At 36.1% G+C, this 18,614-nt stretch overlaps 1 protein-coding gene across 2 annotated transcripts in view; it reads right to left on the reverse strand.

The window, feature by feature from the left end:
• Positions 1–7,537: 7,537 nt before the first annotated feature.
• LOC133516145 (zonadhesin-like) overlaps positions 7,538–18,614 on the reverse strand; it is a 51,314-nt gene continuing 40,237 nt past the window's right edge. For both annotated transcript variants that reach the window (XM_061848921.1, XM_061848922.1), the window contains 7 exons: positions 18,290–18,478; positions 17,601–17,798; positions 15,320–15,520; positions 14,435–14,623; positions 12,121–12,309; positions 9,400–9,579; positions 7,538–8,550 (listed from right to left, as the gene is read on the reverse strand). In XM_061848921.1, coding sequence (XP_061704905.1) covers positions 8,360–8,550; positions 9,400–9,579; positions 12,121–12,309; positions 14,435–14,623; positions 15,320–15,520; positions 17,601–17,798; positions 18,290–18,478 — 1,337 coding nt within the window. In that variant the 3' untranslated portion in view covers positions 7,538–8,359. The remainder of the gene's footprint in view (positions 8,551–9,399; positions 9,580–12,120; positions 12,310–14,434; positions 14,624–15,319; positions 15,521–17,600; positions 17,799–18,289; positions 18,479–18,614) is intronic.

The raw sequence follows: 18,614 nt of genomic DNA on the forward strand, positions 1-18,614 counted from the left end.
CGCATTAAGCACACCGTCCAGTACCTTTGCCATAACAGTAGCGAGCGATATTGGTCTATAGTTATTTTTACTAGTTAGGTCTCCTGTCTTGTTTTTCGCCACTGGTATGACCAAGGTTTTTATTAAGTCGAGGGGCAGGTAAGAATGGGATATGCACAGAGAATAAAACATTGCAAGTACACGCAGGATATGACGACCAGCAAACCGTAGATGCTCCACACTGAGACCATCGTGACCAGGCGACTTGCCACCAGACATGGATTTAATGGCTTTGGCTATCTCTGAGACTGATATCCTTGTCGCCTGTCTATCCACAATCGCCCCAGCGCAGGCCTCCCTTTCCTGCGAAGGTGTTATGCTTGGTTTCACAATAAAGTGGTCTCTGAATATATTAGCAATAGTCTCATGATCCGTTGTCCCTTCAACGCTAAGAACCATTCGACCGTGTGTTCTTCGGTACCTACAGAAACTATGTTCATTGCTATCGTGTAAGACAATCCAGTTTATTGTACATACTTATATAGCCGCTTCCTTATCGAATCGCACCAAAATCATGGTATGCTTCAAAATTTGGCTTGGCACCGACTTCAAACATATGCTTAAAAAGCTGGTAACGCATATGCTTAAAAAAGGATAATATTTTTGTTTTCCTTTTTGAAATCGGTTTACTTTTTTTGTAAAAAGTTTTATTATCTTATACCTTTAAACGAGCAATTCTTTATATATATATATTTCTGTGATCTCGGAAACGGCTCTGACGATATCGCTGAAATTTGGTATATGGGGGTTTTTGGGGTATACAATCTATCTAGATTAGTCTTATGTTTGGGAAAACGCGTGTTTTCGAGTTTTCATGCGTTTTTCTTTCGACGCAGAATATGGTCGCTAATTTCGTATTGCTGGCTAGTGCCCGTCTGGTCCAGCTTGTTAAGACGCGGACTGCTAAACGAGTGTTACGGGTTCGAATCTCGCCCGGTGACTAACTTGTTTTTTTTATGTTCAAGTTTATATATTTTTTTTTAATTTTTATTGTTTTAGACAAGTTTAATTTAGTAAAAAAATGTAGTTAAGATTATCACCTATAGACCACCATATTACAATAAATAGTTATAACCGAGCAAAGCTCGGTCGCCCAGGTACTTATTGTTTTAATAATGGCCAATGTGTGATTTAATTATAAGTTTTATGAAATGTGATCAACCTGAACAAATCATATGTATAAAACATTGATGAAAGAACAACTATCTTAAATCACCTTTCAATATTCAAATTCATTTGATTAGGACGTAAATTATTTGTCGCAAGCGAACTTACCGCGTACGTATCGGGTATTCCCGCCCGCGCGTATTCTATTCAGCTTAGGCAAAAAATGCTTTTGTAAGTCCGGATGTTCTCTTCTACAGGTCGCAATTTTCAACCGATTATAGTGAAGTTATGTGAGCAGGTTCGATGATTAAATATATTTTTTTGTCGATTACGTTATTGGATTTTTTTTAATGGCGGAGCTTACAGTTTTAAGTTAATCTCACGACCCACAAAGCCACTAGTATTTCATTTAGTTTCTAAGTGTGATAAATTCTGTAATGAGTTTGAGTTTGAAATTAACGGTATTATAACTATAAAATTTTCTTTTTTATACTTACGAGGACACTGTTTTAAAGGTACACACTTCCCTCCTTTTTTGGATAGGATGAAGCCTTTTTTGCAGACACATTCATTTTTTATACAGATTTGTGAAATACAAGGTCTGGGATTAGGATCAGCACAAGTTGCCCGACATTGAGCTGCCTGCGCACACTCCACTCTCTCTGCATTTGGGTCACTACACTGGTTATTAGCTGAAATAATCTTTAATTGAAAATATGTAGGCCATACAGATATAAAAATATAATTAAACGGTTAAACCCGAAGAGAAGAAGAAATATTGTAGCGCGAATTGTAACTTCAATATGTGTGTCTTATTTTATTTTAATAACTTTTTGTTAATACTGATTGCATTAACACCTCGAGATGCGAGGTAAGATCTTTTTAAAAGCTGGATCATGGCTGGATGGATAATAACACAAAAAAGGATATTTTAAAACTTAGGATATAAGAAACGATAAAAACGTATGGATATCATTACTAATCACTGGTTATCTCTTTCAATAGCGTCATGTTAAAAGATTACTTTCTCTCTACCACGTGGATAACTTCGTGGTGCGTGCACCATAATTATTTTTTTATTTTACGGTAGAAGACTTGTTTTTTACAAGTTATGTTTTTAATGGCGTCTCATTTCTTTTTGTAGATAGATCTACTTTTTTTCCTATTCGGTACCTTCTACTTCTTGAATTCCATTATATGTATTATACATATACAGGTACACTGATTCATTTACTGCAAATGTAACTTTGTAATCCTATACATTTAAATGGGATTACAAAGTTATATATGCAGTTTGTGCAACTAGATAACTGTTTGGAATACTTAATTCACGGTTAGTTTCACTAGACTTAAATCGACCGGGATATAAACCGTGATTATCAAAAACAATATAACATGTTATCACGGTTTATATCCCGGTCGATTTAAGTCTAGATAACTGTACCGAATTTTTTATGTTTTTTTTTAATATTTGAGTTTTTCCTTGATTTATACAATAAACACTTTGTATTCTAAATTTGAAGCTCCTGTGTCTGCTAGAGTTGCCTTAGAGTTTTGATGATCGGTCAGTCAGTGAGTGAGTGACAAAATTAAGAACTAACTAGTTATAATTCTTAAAATACTGGTTCAAATTGAATGAAATTTTAAATATACTACACAGTATATTTACTAACACACGTTTACTAAAAATTCAGGTTTCTAATTTTATCCACAATGAAGTTATAGGGGGGTCGAAAATAGCCTGAACTGCTTCAAGAAAAGGATGGTACGGCCGTGCCGCTTTTTTGCTCGAATTAGCGGGACACTACCGTGCCCCAAGATGATTCCAGTTTATTTCGTAAAGTTTTTTTTTAAACAGAATTATCATCTTTTGGATCAGCTGGATGCAAATCTGCCATAGGATTACTGAAAAATAACAATACTAGAAGCATTGCTATTAGTAATATCTGATTATCCTCATATATATATAACCTCAAGGCCACTTCTCTCCTATATGGCAGCCAAAAATATCAATATGATAGAAATTAGACGATTTATACCATCTTAACCTACTTACTTATATTTATTAGTTTATCCTAACTTTGCATCATCATGTCTCATCATGTAACTTACCAACCAAGCACCTTTTCTTAAATATGTATGGAATAAATACCGTTATTATGATGTAACATCACTATGTTACATCACAATAACGGTATTTATTTTCTGCCACTGGCAGAAAAAGTTATATTATGGTATTTAATACAATTTACTAGTATAACGATACGTTTACGATGATAACATCAAACGTGTCTAAACTTATTTATTATATTTTACGCAGTGGTACGTAAATAAGGTTGTTCTTGAAACAGTATAAAGAAAACTTACAGCGTTGTGTTTGAACACCAGAATCTTCCGACTGCGCCTGAGCTCCTGCCAGAGCTCCTGCCAACAATACTACTATTCCCCAGCGCATGATCCCGATGTTCGCTCTATCCCACAAGAACTTCATTAGTGTAGATTGCTTTCAGTGTTTCCTTTTATACAAAAAGTATGGTACATATGGTTTCATTGTTTTAAGTAGAATTACCATTTAATTAAAAATAAAAACGCTTTTAAAACACTCATTGCTGTTTACTTAAAAAGTGATGAATGTGTTTTTTGTGGAGACAAAAACACATTGTGCGCACCAGTTTGTAAGTAAACAGTGACATATACTCGTAAGCGTAGCGGTGCATGAATAACATTTACCTAATATATAATTTTTAACAAACTTTAAAAAGGAGGAGGTGCCGAGTTCGTCTGAGTAAGTATTTGTTTTATACATAGAATTGAATAGAATAGAATTTGTTTTATTCATAAACACACAAACAGTAATAGACATACATAAAAGAGAACATAGTGAGAGTAAAGTGTCACGAAAACCTCTTGAAATGAAAAAGCGAAAAGTTTTTTGTTTGAAAGGGTAAGTGTTTTACTTAACAGTCAAAATATTAATGACAGAAGGTTCTTGCATTGCCTTCAGCAATCATAAGACGACTCGCGTTTTAGAAAATCGTTTCCTTAGAACATGACTGTGTAATACCATGGTATGCAACAAATAAATGGTTATTATCCAGAACATCTTAATTCACATATTATTATAAAGTGTAAGCTCACATCTATTAAATGTTGGTACCTACTGTGGTACCTTGTTTAGCTAAATATGTATGTGTGCGTTAGATGGGCTGTAGGGGCGTGCAATTTTAAAATGGGTAGCCTTACCAACTATGACGAGCCGATTTTTGAATTTCGAGCGCTCTATTACGTCACTCAAAATTCTGTTGAATACGATGAAATTGAAATTTAAAATACGAGGTATTGAATTGACCACTCGTACTCAATTCTATTTGAAAAATTTGAATACCTTGTAGTGTTCATAGATAGTATTCAAAAGAGCCATAGCTTCCTACTTACCTTCGCAGTGGTAGTGTAGAAAGTCATGGGGGTGGTCAACTGGTCATGGGTTGGACAAGGGGTGATCATGGGATAGGCCAAGGGTTGGTCATGGGATTGTCCATAGGGTGGCCATAGGTTGACCTTGGGGTGGTCATGGGATTGGCCATTGGGTAGTCATGGGGTCGGTCCTGGGGTGGTCATGGGATCAGCGATGGGGTGGTTATGGAATTGGCCATGGGGTGGTCATGTGGTTATCCTGGGATTGGTCATGGGGGCTGCCATGGAAGTAGTCATAGGGACTACTGACTACTGCTTAGCGACCAGCAGTGCAAGTCCATTCTATACTACTGATAGTACGGTCTTGCGAGTGAAGTAAAAAATGCGTATTTTTAAAGTTCATGCGAAAATAACCGTATAATAGCATATATATATATATAATCTGTGAAGCTATTTCGTTATCGTCCCATAGAAAATTTTAATTTCGCGCCTTTTTCTACTGACAAACTTGTTTGATCAGCTATAAATATACGATTACTTTCGACTGCTCGCTTTCGATATCCAGATCCAGCGCTCGAATTTCAAAAATTGGCCCCTTATTCTTCGGGAACGCATGCCTTTTTCAAAACAATGGAAGCAAACAATAAATAGCCTACCTGATGATAAGATGAGATCACAACACTATTGAACACCGAAGGTTGAATGTTAAATAAAATAAAAGCTTAAACATCAAAGATTAGATTAAATTAGATTTTTTAAGAGCCTAGGCGAACAGATATGTAGTTAATAGTTTTAATATATATTTTAAAAACTTCAGCAATCCGCAGTGCATTTGCCGTTCTTGTTACGGTAAGTACCCTTGGCGCAGAAGCATCCGTCCACACATTGTAAAGTGCACGTTGGCGGATCATTTATATTTTCACAGGTGATTGGGCAAGCCGATCCACACTGGTTGCGGACTTCGTATTTTGGGCAGGGAGATGCTATAAGAACACAACTTCATTAAAACAATCGTGTTAATAATAAAAGTGCATTTTAGGGTTCAGTTGTCAAATGTTCTACCTGTGTGCTGTTATAGTATTTTATGCAACAGTTGTATAAGAAGGGTCAAAAAAGGCGAGTGGCGTGAGTTACAATGTGAGCCGGAGCCGAAGGCGTAGGCGAACATTGTAAAAGAATACGCCACGAGCATTTTTTGACCTACTTATACAACGTTGCATACAATATTTTTCCTACGAGTCAACAAAAATAAATCTTAATTTAGGTAAACAAAGCAAAAGTATATAGCCAAGACGCGCGAGCATACCTTGTTACGCGCCCGGCCTGCCCCGGGCCGCGGCCGGCCGGTCGGCGACACCTTCTCGTAACTCATGAGGCCCTGGTACTTGCTACTTGCTAAATTAAATTTTTGGACAGTTTTTTCTCAATTTTGGCCACCGTAGCCTACGGAGACTAACAAGCAACGCTAAGCGGTCTTCGTAGTCTATGCAACCAAATGAATATTTTGTAAGTTGGCAGCAATGCACTTAGTTTAAAACTGTATTCGTTTTGGTTTTGTTAGGTTGGTAGCCATTAATCGCAGTAACGTTATAGCGATTAAAAGCACAAGAGCTTTTATGAGGAATAGACAATATAGACTTTTCTTGAAACCTTTTATGTATGTTCTTATATTCGTGTTAATGAATGCATAAATGACATAACAGTAGAGGAGTAGGAAAATTACTTCAGGTTTCAAGAAAAGTCTATATTGTCTATTCCTCATAAAAGCTCTTGTGCTTTTAATCGCTATAACGTTACTGCGATTAATGGCTACCAACCTAACAAAACCAAAACGAATACAGTTTTAAACTAAGTGCATTGCTGCCAACTTACAAAATATTCATTTGGTTGCATAGTAAAGATAATTACTTCATAAGTCAGAAACACGCATGTGACACCCGTAATATAGCAACACCCATAGACTACGAAGACCACTTAGCGTTGCTTGTTAGTCTCCGTAGGCTACGGTGGCCAAAATTGAGAAAAAACTGTCCAAAAATTTAATTTAGCAACTAGCAAGTACCAGGGCCTCATGAGTTACGACTGTTACGAGGTGTCGCTGACCGGCCGGCCGCGGCCCGGGGCGGGCCGGGCGCGTAACAAGGTATGCTCGCCCGTCTTGGCTATATTCTTTTGCTTTGTTTACCTAAATTAAGATTTATTTTTGTTGACTCGTAGGAAAAATATTGTATACAACGTTGTATAAGTATGTCAAAAAATGCTCGTGGCGTATTCCTTTACAATGTTCGCCTACACCTTCGGCTCCGGCCTTTTTAAGATTGTGTTTGTTAATAATCAAAACGTTTTTTTTTGGGTCTAATTTGATTTGCCTATCATTCTCCGAAACTTAGTAGTTTTGACGCTGCTGTTGAACACAGTACACAGATTCCTGAAATTGTAATCCATCCTGTAGTTGGGTAAAAATAATGCATTATCACGCACCATATTAAGTATAGTAAAGAGATAAAGTCTTACGTGGGCAATTTGAAGCGCTGCATACCCATGTGGACGCTGCTATGAATGTTATAAAAAATATCAATCTCATTATTTTTCCTTTCCTAAATAGACTTCCGCTTGTTTCTGAGCTTGTATGAAATTTAAAAAAATGTAATAGTAAAAAAATACCTCATTTTATTTACTGCGACGCTCACGTTTCAAATATATTTCGTGCTCTATAAATGAGAGTAATGTTCTTTGTCACGTTTAATGTTAACATGTGTAAAATTTTTGTTTATGTTGGTTTCAAGATAGTTATTGCTCAACATCACGAATGTTAAGCTATAACTTTTGTTATCGGTAGTTACAACCCTTCGCCCTTATGTTTAGTCGATATAGGTCAAAATATCAAGCAGGTTAACTCCACATTACCTACCTACTTTTATTAGAATTGCCTATTTAAACCCACGTAATGAATAAGAATAAAATAATAACACAGCAATTTTTGATGTTTAAGTAATTTATTAATTTGTTGAATTAAAATTTTATAATACGAACAATAATAATTTTATCGCATTGAAATCGTTATATTCCCACAAATATGTATGCATAAATATTTTTAAACCCCAACGCAAAAAGAGGGATGTTCTATGTTTGACGCCAATGTCTGTCTGTCTGTTTGCCTGTCTGTGAAATCGTAGCTCACCAACGGATGGACCGATTTCGATGCGGTTTTTTACGTGAAAGCGAGATTCTTTGCTGTTCCTAGCTATGTTTGATAGCAAGCGATCCAGCGGTTGGAAGAGTATTAGCTCTTTTTCAAAATGATGTAAGGCATTTTCGGCATTAAATGGATTTTTTAGGCATTTAATTTTTTCCTTTATGTATCATAAAGTGGTACATAACAATACAGCGTAGGGGGTTTTTAAATTAAATCGGTTTTGTGTTCTTAAAATAAATGTTTTTAACATAATAACCTAAATATACACAGGAAACGCATTGGCCAAATATATCCGGAAAATGACAAAAATAATAATTGACCACTCTGTTTACTAACAACGTCACATTAAACAGATCAACGACAACGGTAGATTTTTCTTGTTCAGGTTTAAAAATGGTATTGACAATGATACAAACATGTGTAATATGGAGTTGCAAAAAAACGTAAAATTGCCAAATAAAGAAACTACCACACCGTTGGTCTAAAGACGTTGACGCACCGTATAGGAAATGTAATTAATTATGTACAGAAAAATCAACGCATAACTGGGCACTGCGTATATGCTGCGTCAAGTACACCGGTGTGATCGATTCTTAAATAATTCTAACATTGGTTGATAGGGACGCAGACTTTATTCTTTCTGAGATAGCCAGACTTGCATCGACATTGAGGCTTGCAGCACTTGATAGCGTTGGTGCAGTCAAACTTCGACCAAATATTCTCGCAGCCATCCGTTGGAGGACACGTCCGGGGGCATGGATCGAATGTTTCGTTACTGCCACAGACGCGGCGTGCTGCAATTAGAAAATAGGGGGAAATAGACTTCAAGATTTCAAAAGGAGGTTCTCAATTCGGTTGTGTTGTTTTTTTTTTAATGTTTGTTACTTCATAACTCCGTCATTTCTGAACCGATTTTGAAATTATATATATACAGATTGGTCCCGTTTTTGTCAAAATTCAGTTCTGATGATGGGATCCATGAGGAATGGAGGGAACTTTTCAAATGTGAAAGGCATACATGTAGTGATTTTTGTATTTTCATCAACAAATCAAGCATTTACATTTAAAAAATGACATTTGATGAAGTGGAACTGCTGATGATGATCAGAATGGAACTCTTCAACGTCGCATAGTTCCCGCTTGGAGATTTTCGTCTTCGTTTGTTAGGCAAATTAGGTTTTCAAGACACATTTTGTCAAGCTCGATATCTGATGGTAGAATCTATGAGGAATCGAGGAAACTTTTCAAATGTGAAAGGCATACATATAGTGATTTTTGTATTTTCTTTAACAAATCAAGCATTTACATATAAAAAAGAGTGACATTTGATGAAGTGGAACTGCTGATGATGATCAGAATGGAATTCTTCAACGACGCTTAGTTTACGTTTAGAAATTTGTCCTCTTCGCTGTGTTTGTTATGCAAATTAAATAGTTAAGACATTTTTTTTAATTTAATTGTATGAAATCCAAAATCAACACTAATCTTTCTTTTACCGGTCTCCCTCATTGAAGTTGTTTTTTTTCTTAAAAATTATCACAAAATTAAAACAATTGAAGGGTACACGGAAAGAATATGAATTGTCTTGTCACTTTTTCGGAAAATGCGATTTTAATATTTTAAAATATAACTTCTTTACTTACGACAGTGTTTAGGATTGATGCAACTGCCGTCATCAGAACGCACGAGACCCTTGTTGCAGAAGCAATCCTCGACGCATTGATCAGTGCAGCCTGTGCAATTATCTCCTCTGTTCTGACAAGTCGGGGGACACGCGGTACCGCACTTTGAGTAGGTTTCATTGTCATCGCAGCGAGGTGGCGCTGTTGAAGATATATTCGTAATTATAGTATTATCAAATCAAAATTAGATTTTGCTAAACAGACGAAACTAAAGTCTATGTTTACTACCCACTCACTTGCTTTTGGTAACTGTGGTTACCAGCTGTCATCCTTATTTTATTATAATAATAGAAGTCACTGACAAATATAAAGCAAGTGAGTGGCTACCTGAAAGTTCACAAAATTGGTGAAAAATATGTTATTAATTTTGAGAAAGCCTATAACTAAGTCGAGACCAGTATTAGGCCTCGTTTCCACCAAAGCTGCGCGAGGATGCGTAGCGAGGGATGTGTTTGTCATGCACCAAAGGAACACTTTATTTACCTATCCTCGCTCAGCGCAGCTCTACTGGAAACAGCACAGCGGAGCGAGAGAAATGATAGCCCTAGTTAAAACACTTCACAAGTTACACGAGTCCAAACAAGACCTTCTGTAATGAGCGTCAACTTGGTTCCGAAGAAACATTGCCCGCCGGCCGAATTATCATTTGGAACTAAAGCAACTTAGTTCGACGCACATTACAGAAGGTCGTGTTTGGACTCGTGTAACTTGTGAAATGTTTTAATTAGGGCTATAATGTTGATGTCAACTTTTAGCTGATATCCTGTACTATCATTTAACAATAAAAACAATTTCGAAAAAAAAAGATAAATTGTAAGAAAGAAGTACATTTTTTAAAACAATTATTATCAATGTTATCAATTCTCGAGTAATTGTGGGAAAATTTTCTGTAACATTTATGCTTGAAATTAATGCCCATGAATTAGGGCATAGGGCAAGCTATTGAATGATTTCTATTTTTTAATGTGCGATAGGTAAATGGACCGATAATGGTACATTAGCCAAACGCAGTCGTGTTTGGCAGCATGAAACTTTGAAGGGGTGCAGTTTTATAATGGAGAAAAAACATAGGTATGGGGGGTGATTTTCGATAAAATTCATCGTACTATAGGTACGTGGTTAACGGCTCGATTATACGTGGACAAACACATTGTACCTATACGTAAAATCTAGCCAAGACTGGAGGCCTTTACCCGAGAAGGGGTTCTTGCTTCGTCGGAATATGCTTAGTGTTATATAAAAATTCAATTTTAAATTTAATTTATGTGAAAAATGACATTTTTAACTATTAATCATAATTATACCAATATATTTTTCCAATTTTCGAATTATGTTGACATTGTAACTACTTGAAAAAAAAAAAAAAAGCTTTTTTATTTTTATATACATAATGTTAAGACGCACAAACTCTTCTCCTCCCTATTCTGGATTACGCTGACGTTGCTTATCTCGATCTCACTGAGGAGCAACTTAATAAGCTTGAGCGTATCCAAAATGTGTGCATACGGTTTATATTTGGGTTACGCAAATATGACCATGTCTCTCACTTCCGTTCGCAGCTCAAGTGGCTCCCTATTCGCTTACGTCGTAACTCTCACGTTTTGTCCCTTCTGTATTCCATTCTTTTTAACCCCGCGACTCCCCGCTATCTCAAGAACCGTTTCAGCTACCTCCGTTCTGTTAGGTGCTCCCAGAACATGCTTCTTTCTGTACCATCATCCTCTTCTAAATTTTATAATAATTTTTTCACGTTTCAAGCTATCCGACTATGGAATTCTCTGCCTATAGACTTAAGGCGCGCTCAATGTCCTAATTCTTTCAAGAGACTCATTAAACTTCACTTTTTACCTGCTCCGTAATACTTTTATCTGCTTCCTTTTCCATACTTATGGCTGGCATTTATTATATATATATATAATATGTATTTTAATATATGTATGTATATATCTTTTTTATATTTGTATATGATAATTATATTGTTTAGTTTTGTGTTTATTCTGTGCTAGACTTCTTTTATTGCATCTGGAACACCTACTGACATAACATTTTTTTTTTTTTTAATTCCGCTACCTAAAGGTTGTCTGGAAGAGATCGCTTTTTAGCGATAAGACCGCCTGTTGTTTACCTCTTTTTTATGTGTTGTATTATTTGTACTGTTTCTGTATTGAGGTGTGCAATAAAGTATATTTGTATTGTATTGTATTGTTAAGCATATAAACGCATTTCATTCATTCATTCAATAATTTACCTTGATGCCATATTTCAAGTTTCTAGGTCATCTGGAGGCGGGTTAGGTCTTTGATAGATTATTGATATATAAGTCAGTCAGTCACAAAAATGCCGGTTTTTAAACGTTAATTTATCAACAACTGTTTAAGGTATGTTTATGAAATGTAACATTTTTCACAAGCTAAGGGGCTTGAATAAATGTGCCAAATTTCATGAGTGTAGGTTAAATAGGTTTCAAGTTGTAAAGGGGTCAAAAGAAGCTCGAAATGGTACACATGGTAGCTGCGCCGCCAGATCCTTTTTCTTTGAACTTGGCTGGACACGCTACCGCGTGACAAAATCATAACTCGCTCAAATTTTGATGATTTAAAATATATTTGTTTTCTTAAGAAGTGTTATGGCGTACGTTGTCAAAGTGACATTTTTTCTATAAAATAAACAACATATTCTTACAGCACTGGCTGATGGGAACACAAGTGCCATTGTCGTGTCTCAGGTAACCTTCCTTGCAAACGCAGCCAGTCTCGATGCAGGCCGTGTGGCACATTCTACCGTCGCTCCTGAGTCTGGTCTTGCAGGTCATGAGGCAGCTGTTGTAACATTCGGACACCACTTCATTCGGCGGGCATACTAAATTTTGAGCTGAAAAAAGGACATTGATTATAATATATCTGCTTTTAAGTATTAATTCTACTTAAAAGCAGATTTACAGTGATTTATCGCGTCTTAGAACTACTAGCGAGGATATCTTAATGTTGTGGTAAAATGGAAACTATCATGGGCCCACCGTATCGAGTTTTGTATTATAGTGCAACGCCGCTATGAAGTCAATCCTGACAATTATGAATTGACCCTTATATTTACGAAGCTAAGACCTACCATTTAACCGATAGCGTTAGTGTCATATAGGGGAGAGTCGGCTATATCATACCGCTGGTAAAATTGTACCACCTCCAGTTTTCCCATTAAATAATCTAGTTTATTTACAAGTAAGGCACTAAACAGTGATCTAATGGAATTAAGCTCAGAAATCTAATCACACATAGTCATGGCACACGACTACAAACGAACGAAAGAAAGAAGAAATATGGTTTTCATCGGACTTGATCTAACTTTTAATGTGTGTTTGTAATACCATAAATTGTGATCTTTATAAGTTAAAAATACGCAATTAAGTAGGTGTTAAAATTATCCAATTCTTATGCTTTTATTTTTATACTGATTATTTCAAAAATATAGCTAGTAACGGTAATAAATGAAGACGTAAGTGGATGAACGTGCTATGATACAAAATCATAATTATGAGTAAATCGCAGTTATAGATTAATCAGCTGTAAAAATGTTTAACTGTGTGTTTAAATGTTTTTGTTAAAATGCAAGATAAACACTGATAGACAAATAAATAACTTTAAAAAAAACTAACTATTGTGGCGCAGTGATCCAAAGAGTGTCTTGGCCTCCAAAACGAGAGGACGCCGTCCCAATCCTGTGCCACTTCCTGCCAGTTATCGGCTTTGAGTTGGCACAGATCCGCCTGTACACTGTCGCTCCAGCGGTATCTGGAGGCCTACCGCGAACCACTTTCGACGTGTTGCCTCTCTGTCGCACTTGTAAATTCGTACGTAAGTGTGATAGGGAGGTAACTCGTCGAACGTGGTTCGCGGTAGGCCCTCTGGGCCGACCCACTGGACGGCGACCAGTCGGTTGTCCCAAATAAGCTCTCTTAACACCCAAATAAATATAATTATGTATGTATGTATGTATGTATATACTTTATTGTACATAGAAATAAAAACACGAAAAACACAGTTACAGAGTAAATTAAATACAACAAAGGCGAACTTATCCCTGTATGGGATCTCTTCCAGTTAACCTTTGAGGAAATTATTATTTTAAAAGTGTACATATTACTATATCTTTTTATGAAAAAAGGTACATGACACCTTCATTCACGTTCAAAATTCACTCATAAAGTAAATCAATTCAGTACCCCTAGTGTAAATAAATTCGATTTTGAAACGTAACGTACGCGTTTGCGTTTAGTCTCATTTTGTATTAGATTTAGAAAGAGCGCGCCAAGCGGGACGTTTTGGAAACTCAAAATCCTATACAAAATGAGACTTAACGCAAACGCGTTCGTCACGTTATGATGTCGATAAAATTTACACTAGGGGTACAGTGCATGAAGGTGTCAATCGCCCAGGTATTATTTTAATCTCTTGTTTTCGCTTAGTTAAAAATCCGAAATTCCATTACTTCGAAACTTGTTTTCGAAATAGTCATATACATATTTCAAGTTCAATAACAAATACTGTTAACTGGAGAATAACCTCATCTCGCCTACTGACACTTTTTATTCTTATATTATGTGAAATTAAATACACTGTACCACAGTAGCATATGAAGATGCTATGATTCAAATACAAACATAACACGTTCTTCCATGTCAATCTATGTTTAAGTAAAAACTGGTACGATGTATCCGACTCTCCCCTACATAAGGGTCAATTCATAACTATTAGGATTGATTTCTTAGCTGAGTTTCACTATATTGATCATACGTCAACTGTCAAATAAATGCCAGCCACATTTTGCTTAAGATTAGCACTTATTCCGATTTTTACTTTTACATAACATAACATTGTCATGTTTAATTGAAACACACACATTACCTGTGGCTAAGCACAGGTTTTGTGACGTTTTCTAATTCTTTAAAAAAGTGTCAAAATTGCAGTTTTGCCTTAAGTATTTGGATATCGATACTTACGGCATTTCTTCTTAGGAATGCACAATCCATTAGAGTTTCTGACGTAGCCATCATCGCAGAAGCAGGCGCTAGTTGGCTGACAGGGACCCATTATTGGTTCCAAGTGATAGTTCTTGCAAGTCAGCTCGCACTTGAGTCTGTTTGTTTCATAATGTTCGTTGATGCCGCATTCTGATATAACTGGTGGCGCTGGAAATAATGAATCGTTGATAGGTGCCAACGAGTAATATTATTATGTGTCTTCAAAAAAGTGAGTTGGTGAAGGGTTTTAAAACATAAAATACTCGCAGTTTACGTTACTAGATATTAAAGTGATAAAAACATTGCTAAAGCGCGCGGTTGTTTTATTATGTGATCAACGCAGCGTTAAACGCAATGCGTTGGCCACACATCCATTAAATCCATTTAACATCAATCTAATGACATGACACCGCATTGTTTTACTCGTACTCGGTAAACGCAGCGGTAAGCGCATTGTGGTTTTCCCTACATTTCAGGGATCGGAACCGGTTTTTTGCAAAAACATCGAAATAACCATATATTTCGGTTTATTTTATACTCTAAATGTAGGACTCGGTTGTGTTTTCAGATAACGACCTAGTATTATTAGATTGCCTAATTAGAAATGAAGTAATTAACAAAGAACGAAAAAATACCGTTTTCGTTCCCATACAAAAAATACCGGTTTCCGATCCCTGCTACATTTCGTTGACGCATGCGTTCAACGCTTTGTTGATCGCATAGAAAAAACCGCGCGCTTAAACGTCACTCAAGAAAGGCTTATAATATTTTTTATTTCAGTTTTATATTGGAACCTTAGCGTTCATTTGGTCAAGATCAAGATAAGTAGTTTACACATTGTAGTTTGTACATTGGGATTCTTACAGGTTGGGCACTTTTTGCTCGGTATGCAGGGGTCGTTTGCCGTTCCATTCCTCAAGTACCCGGAGATGCAGTCGCAGCCGGGCTCACATTTCGGGGCGTCCTGGCAGTTGTAGCTGGTGTAGATGGATGCACACGTTTGTGGGGGACATATTATACGACACGAGTTAAATACCTCGTTAGCTTTGCATTTTATGGGTGGAGCTAAAAAAAAACATATGTTAAATCTTTATTGCATAAGGTGTTATTGTATCTTTGATTCGTAGTTAGCAAGTCAGTGCTAACTACATGCGAAATTGCAGCTTTCTAGCACTAACGATCACGGAGAAAAGCCTTGGACGAACAGACAGATAGACAGACAGACGAACATGGCTAAATTATAAACCCTAAAAACACACACATATATATATATATATAAAAGGTAATTGAAAGAGATCTCTGTAAGGGATAAGTTCGCCTTAGTACTAATGTTTCATGTTATGTTTCATTTTTGCACAATAAAGTATTTTACTACTACTACTAAAACTTAAGGCTAATCTGTGATTAGAGGTATTCCTTCGAGGAGCTAATTATATTAGAACAAGGTAAGACCCGCTAAACTGAGGTTTTTTAAATAAATGGTTGCAAAGTAATTAAGCTTTTCAGATTTTTCTTTCATTCTGAGTTCCCGTCGAAAAATGAACTGTAATAACGTTTTTGTCTAAACACATGGGAATATGCCTTAAAGGTCAGTAAATTATATTAGAATCTAAATTTAAGGCTTAAATTGCTATGCCCTTGCAGGGCGTCACATGTATACCTCCTAAAATGTACCTTTAACAATTTATGTAATGTGACATGCAATAAATATTCATTCATTCATTCATTCATTATCTGCTAACCTGCATATGAATCTCGGTACAGTCGGTACACAATCCTCATTATTTTAAAAATAAGTAATGGTTCCCAGACATAAACCTAGGTATCAACTGCAAAATTATACTGAGTGATTCAGGAGATGTGAACAGAATAAACCCTAGCCATTCAGTAAATGATAAGCTTCTGTTTCGTATATACTGTTTCGTATATTTTAGTGAGATTAACGTTAATTGTTTTCTTCAAATACCGATATTCTTTGCTTTATCCGCGACAAATGACAAATTGAATGTCATCACGCAGACATATTTAGGAATCCGTGGGGCAAAATTGTTTGAGAAGTAGGGAGTTCCTGTATCGATAAACTCAACTATCGATGCTAGTTCTATATACTAGTGATCACTCAAGGGTTTACTTGTAAAAATATGTTTTTATTAAGAGTAAAAAAATAATTAAATATTAACTCAATATACCTACTCTTCTTCGTTTTTAAGACAAGACAAGACAATTTTATAATTTTACTCATCCCAATTTACTATTATTAAAGTAAACAACCAGAATTTGTTCCACATTTTCGGGAATTGGGATGAGTAAAATTATAAAATTGTCTTGTCTTAAAAACAAAAAAGAGTGTATTGAGTTATTATTTAATTATTTTTTTACTCTTAATAAAAAATATTTTTACAAGCAAACCCTTGAGTGATATAGAACTAGCATCGATAGATGAATTTATCGATACAGGAACTCCCTACTTGTCAAACAATTTTGCCCCGCGGATTCCTGTCTGGTCATCAGTTTGGTTACTTGTAAAAATCGTATCTTACTCAAGTGTGTCTATAAATGTTCGTCGTAATCAAAGAGCTGGCACAACAAGACGGTTTATCTTTATTAATTAGCCGTTTTAGGATGACCATGATTATAGAGAAAAAACAGGAATTTTTTGGCCGTTTTACAAAAATACGATGGTAATTAATGCATTAATATTTACTGAGTGTGTTAGGTTTGTCCTGCTCGAGTATCATGAATCACCTACAGCACTACACAACGATAAAGCTTCCAAAAAAAACTGCTTGGAAAAAAAAATCTAAAGACAAAATCAACGAAATGAAATCCATATGAACGTTATTAAATATTTAACGTTCAAGGTCATGATTTACAAGTCAATTTTACCAGCCAACATTTTTACTTGGAAACGACTCAAAATTTGCATCAAATTACTTTGCCACTCTTGTTGATAAAATGAAATTTTCTAATCAGTTTTTAAACAATCAAGAGAGCCTTTACGAGCTGTGGTGGTGAAAATTACTAAACGGCGTATGGGACGCCCTAATTAACCTTTTCACGTTTTATCTGTTCAAACGTTTTATTGGTTTCTGGGACATTTTCTACAAACATTAGTGCCCAGTACAAAATACTACATTCTACTCACGACAATCCGAAGCCAAAATACAAGTGGAATCGGAACTGCTCTTTCTCTTATAACCCTTTTTGCAAGTGCAGCCGCTGGGACATGGGTGCGGCGGGCTGCAGGCAATGATTCCTTTACTTTCGCCCACTGGGCAGTAGTTGTTGGGACAGTTGACGGAGCACGGTACAAAAGTTGCGTTTTTCCCACAAGGGTTGCCACCTGAATGTAAAAACATGCGTCATAAATAAATATTGAGGAAATAATTATATTACTTGTTTCTACTAATTCTAAAACTTAAGGCAACTATTCTAGGTAGGTAATATTACTTCGATGGCAAATGCAATATTGGTAATTGAAATTGATACTTCTACTTAGTAGCAAACTAGATATTAATTTAACATATGTTTTCGGTACACTGAAATACGAAAGTTAGTGTATTGTCATGTTTGAGGCATTATTACTTCTCAGGCATAAGCACTGCGTGAAAATTAGAGGAGTCAATTACAGAGTGTTATGTATATTTTTAAAAAGCCATAATATCTAATACAACTAAGTTTATAGTTAGATGCTTTGGCTTAACCTCCTGAAAGCCCGCGCACAATTTTGTGTACTTACATATTACAATCTATTTTTAACTTTTGTAGAATAATTAAGAGTTCCAAATAAAATAATAGCGGCATCAGGAGGCTTAAAGCCAACATAATAATTACCTGGACATTGATCAGGTGTTATACACTTGTTATCATCATTGAGGAGGTAGCCTGGCTTGCACTCGCAGCCCACCGGCGGGGCGTACCGCTTGCACCAAGGGCTAGCGTTTAGAGCGCGGCAAGTCGACGGACACGGGATCGGGTTGGCCTTTATAACGGCGTTGTGGTCTCCGTTGCAGGGTACATCTTCTAAATAACAAACAAAAGTTCAGTAAACAAGCAAGTAAAAGGATGTGATTGTATTAGTAAGGGCAAGTGCTACATGTATACAAGTATATTTTTGTCAATTGATGGTTTAATAAGTATAAGGTGTCATTTTAAGTAA

This window comes from Cydia pomonella, chromosome 3 (genome assembly GCF_033807575.1).
Source record: "Cydia pomonella isolate Wapato2018A chromosome 3, ilCydPomo1, whole genome shotgun sequence".
In the NCBI taxonomy this organism is placed as follows: domain Eukaryota; kingdom Metazoa; phylum Arthropoda; class Insecta; order Lepidoptera; family Tortricidae; genus Cydia; species Cydia pomonella.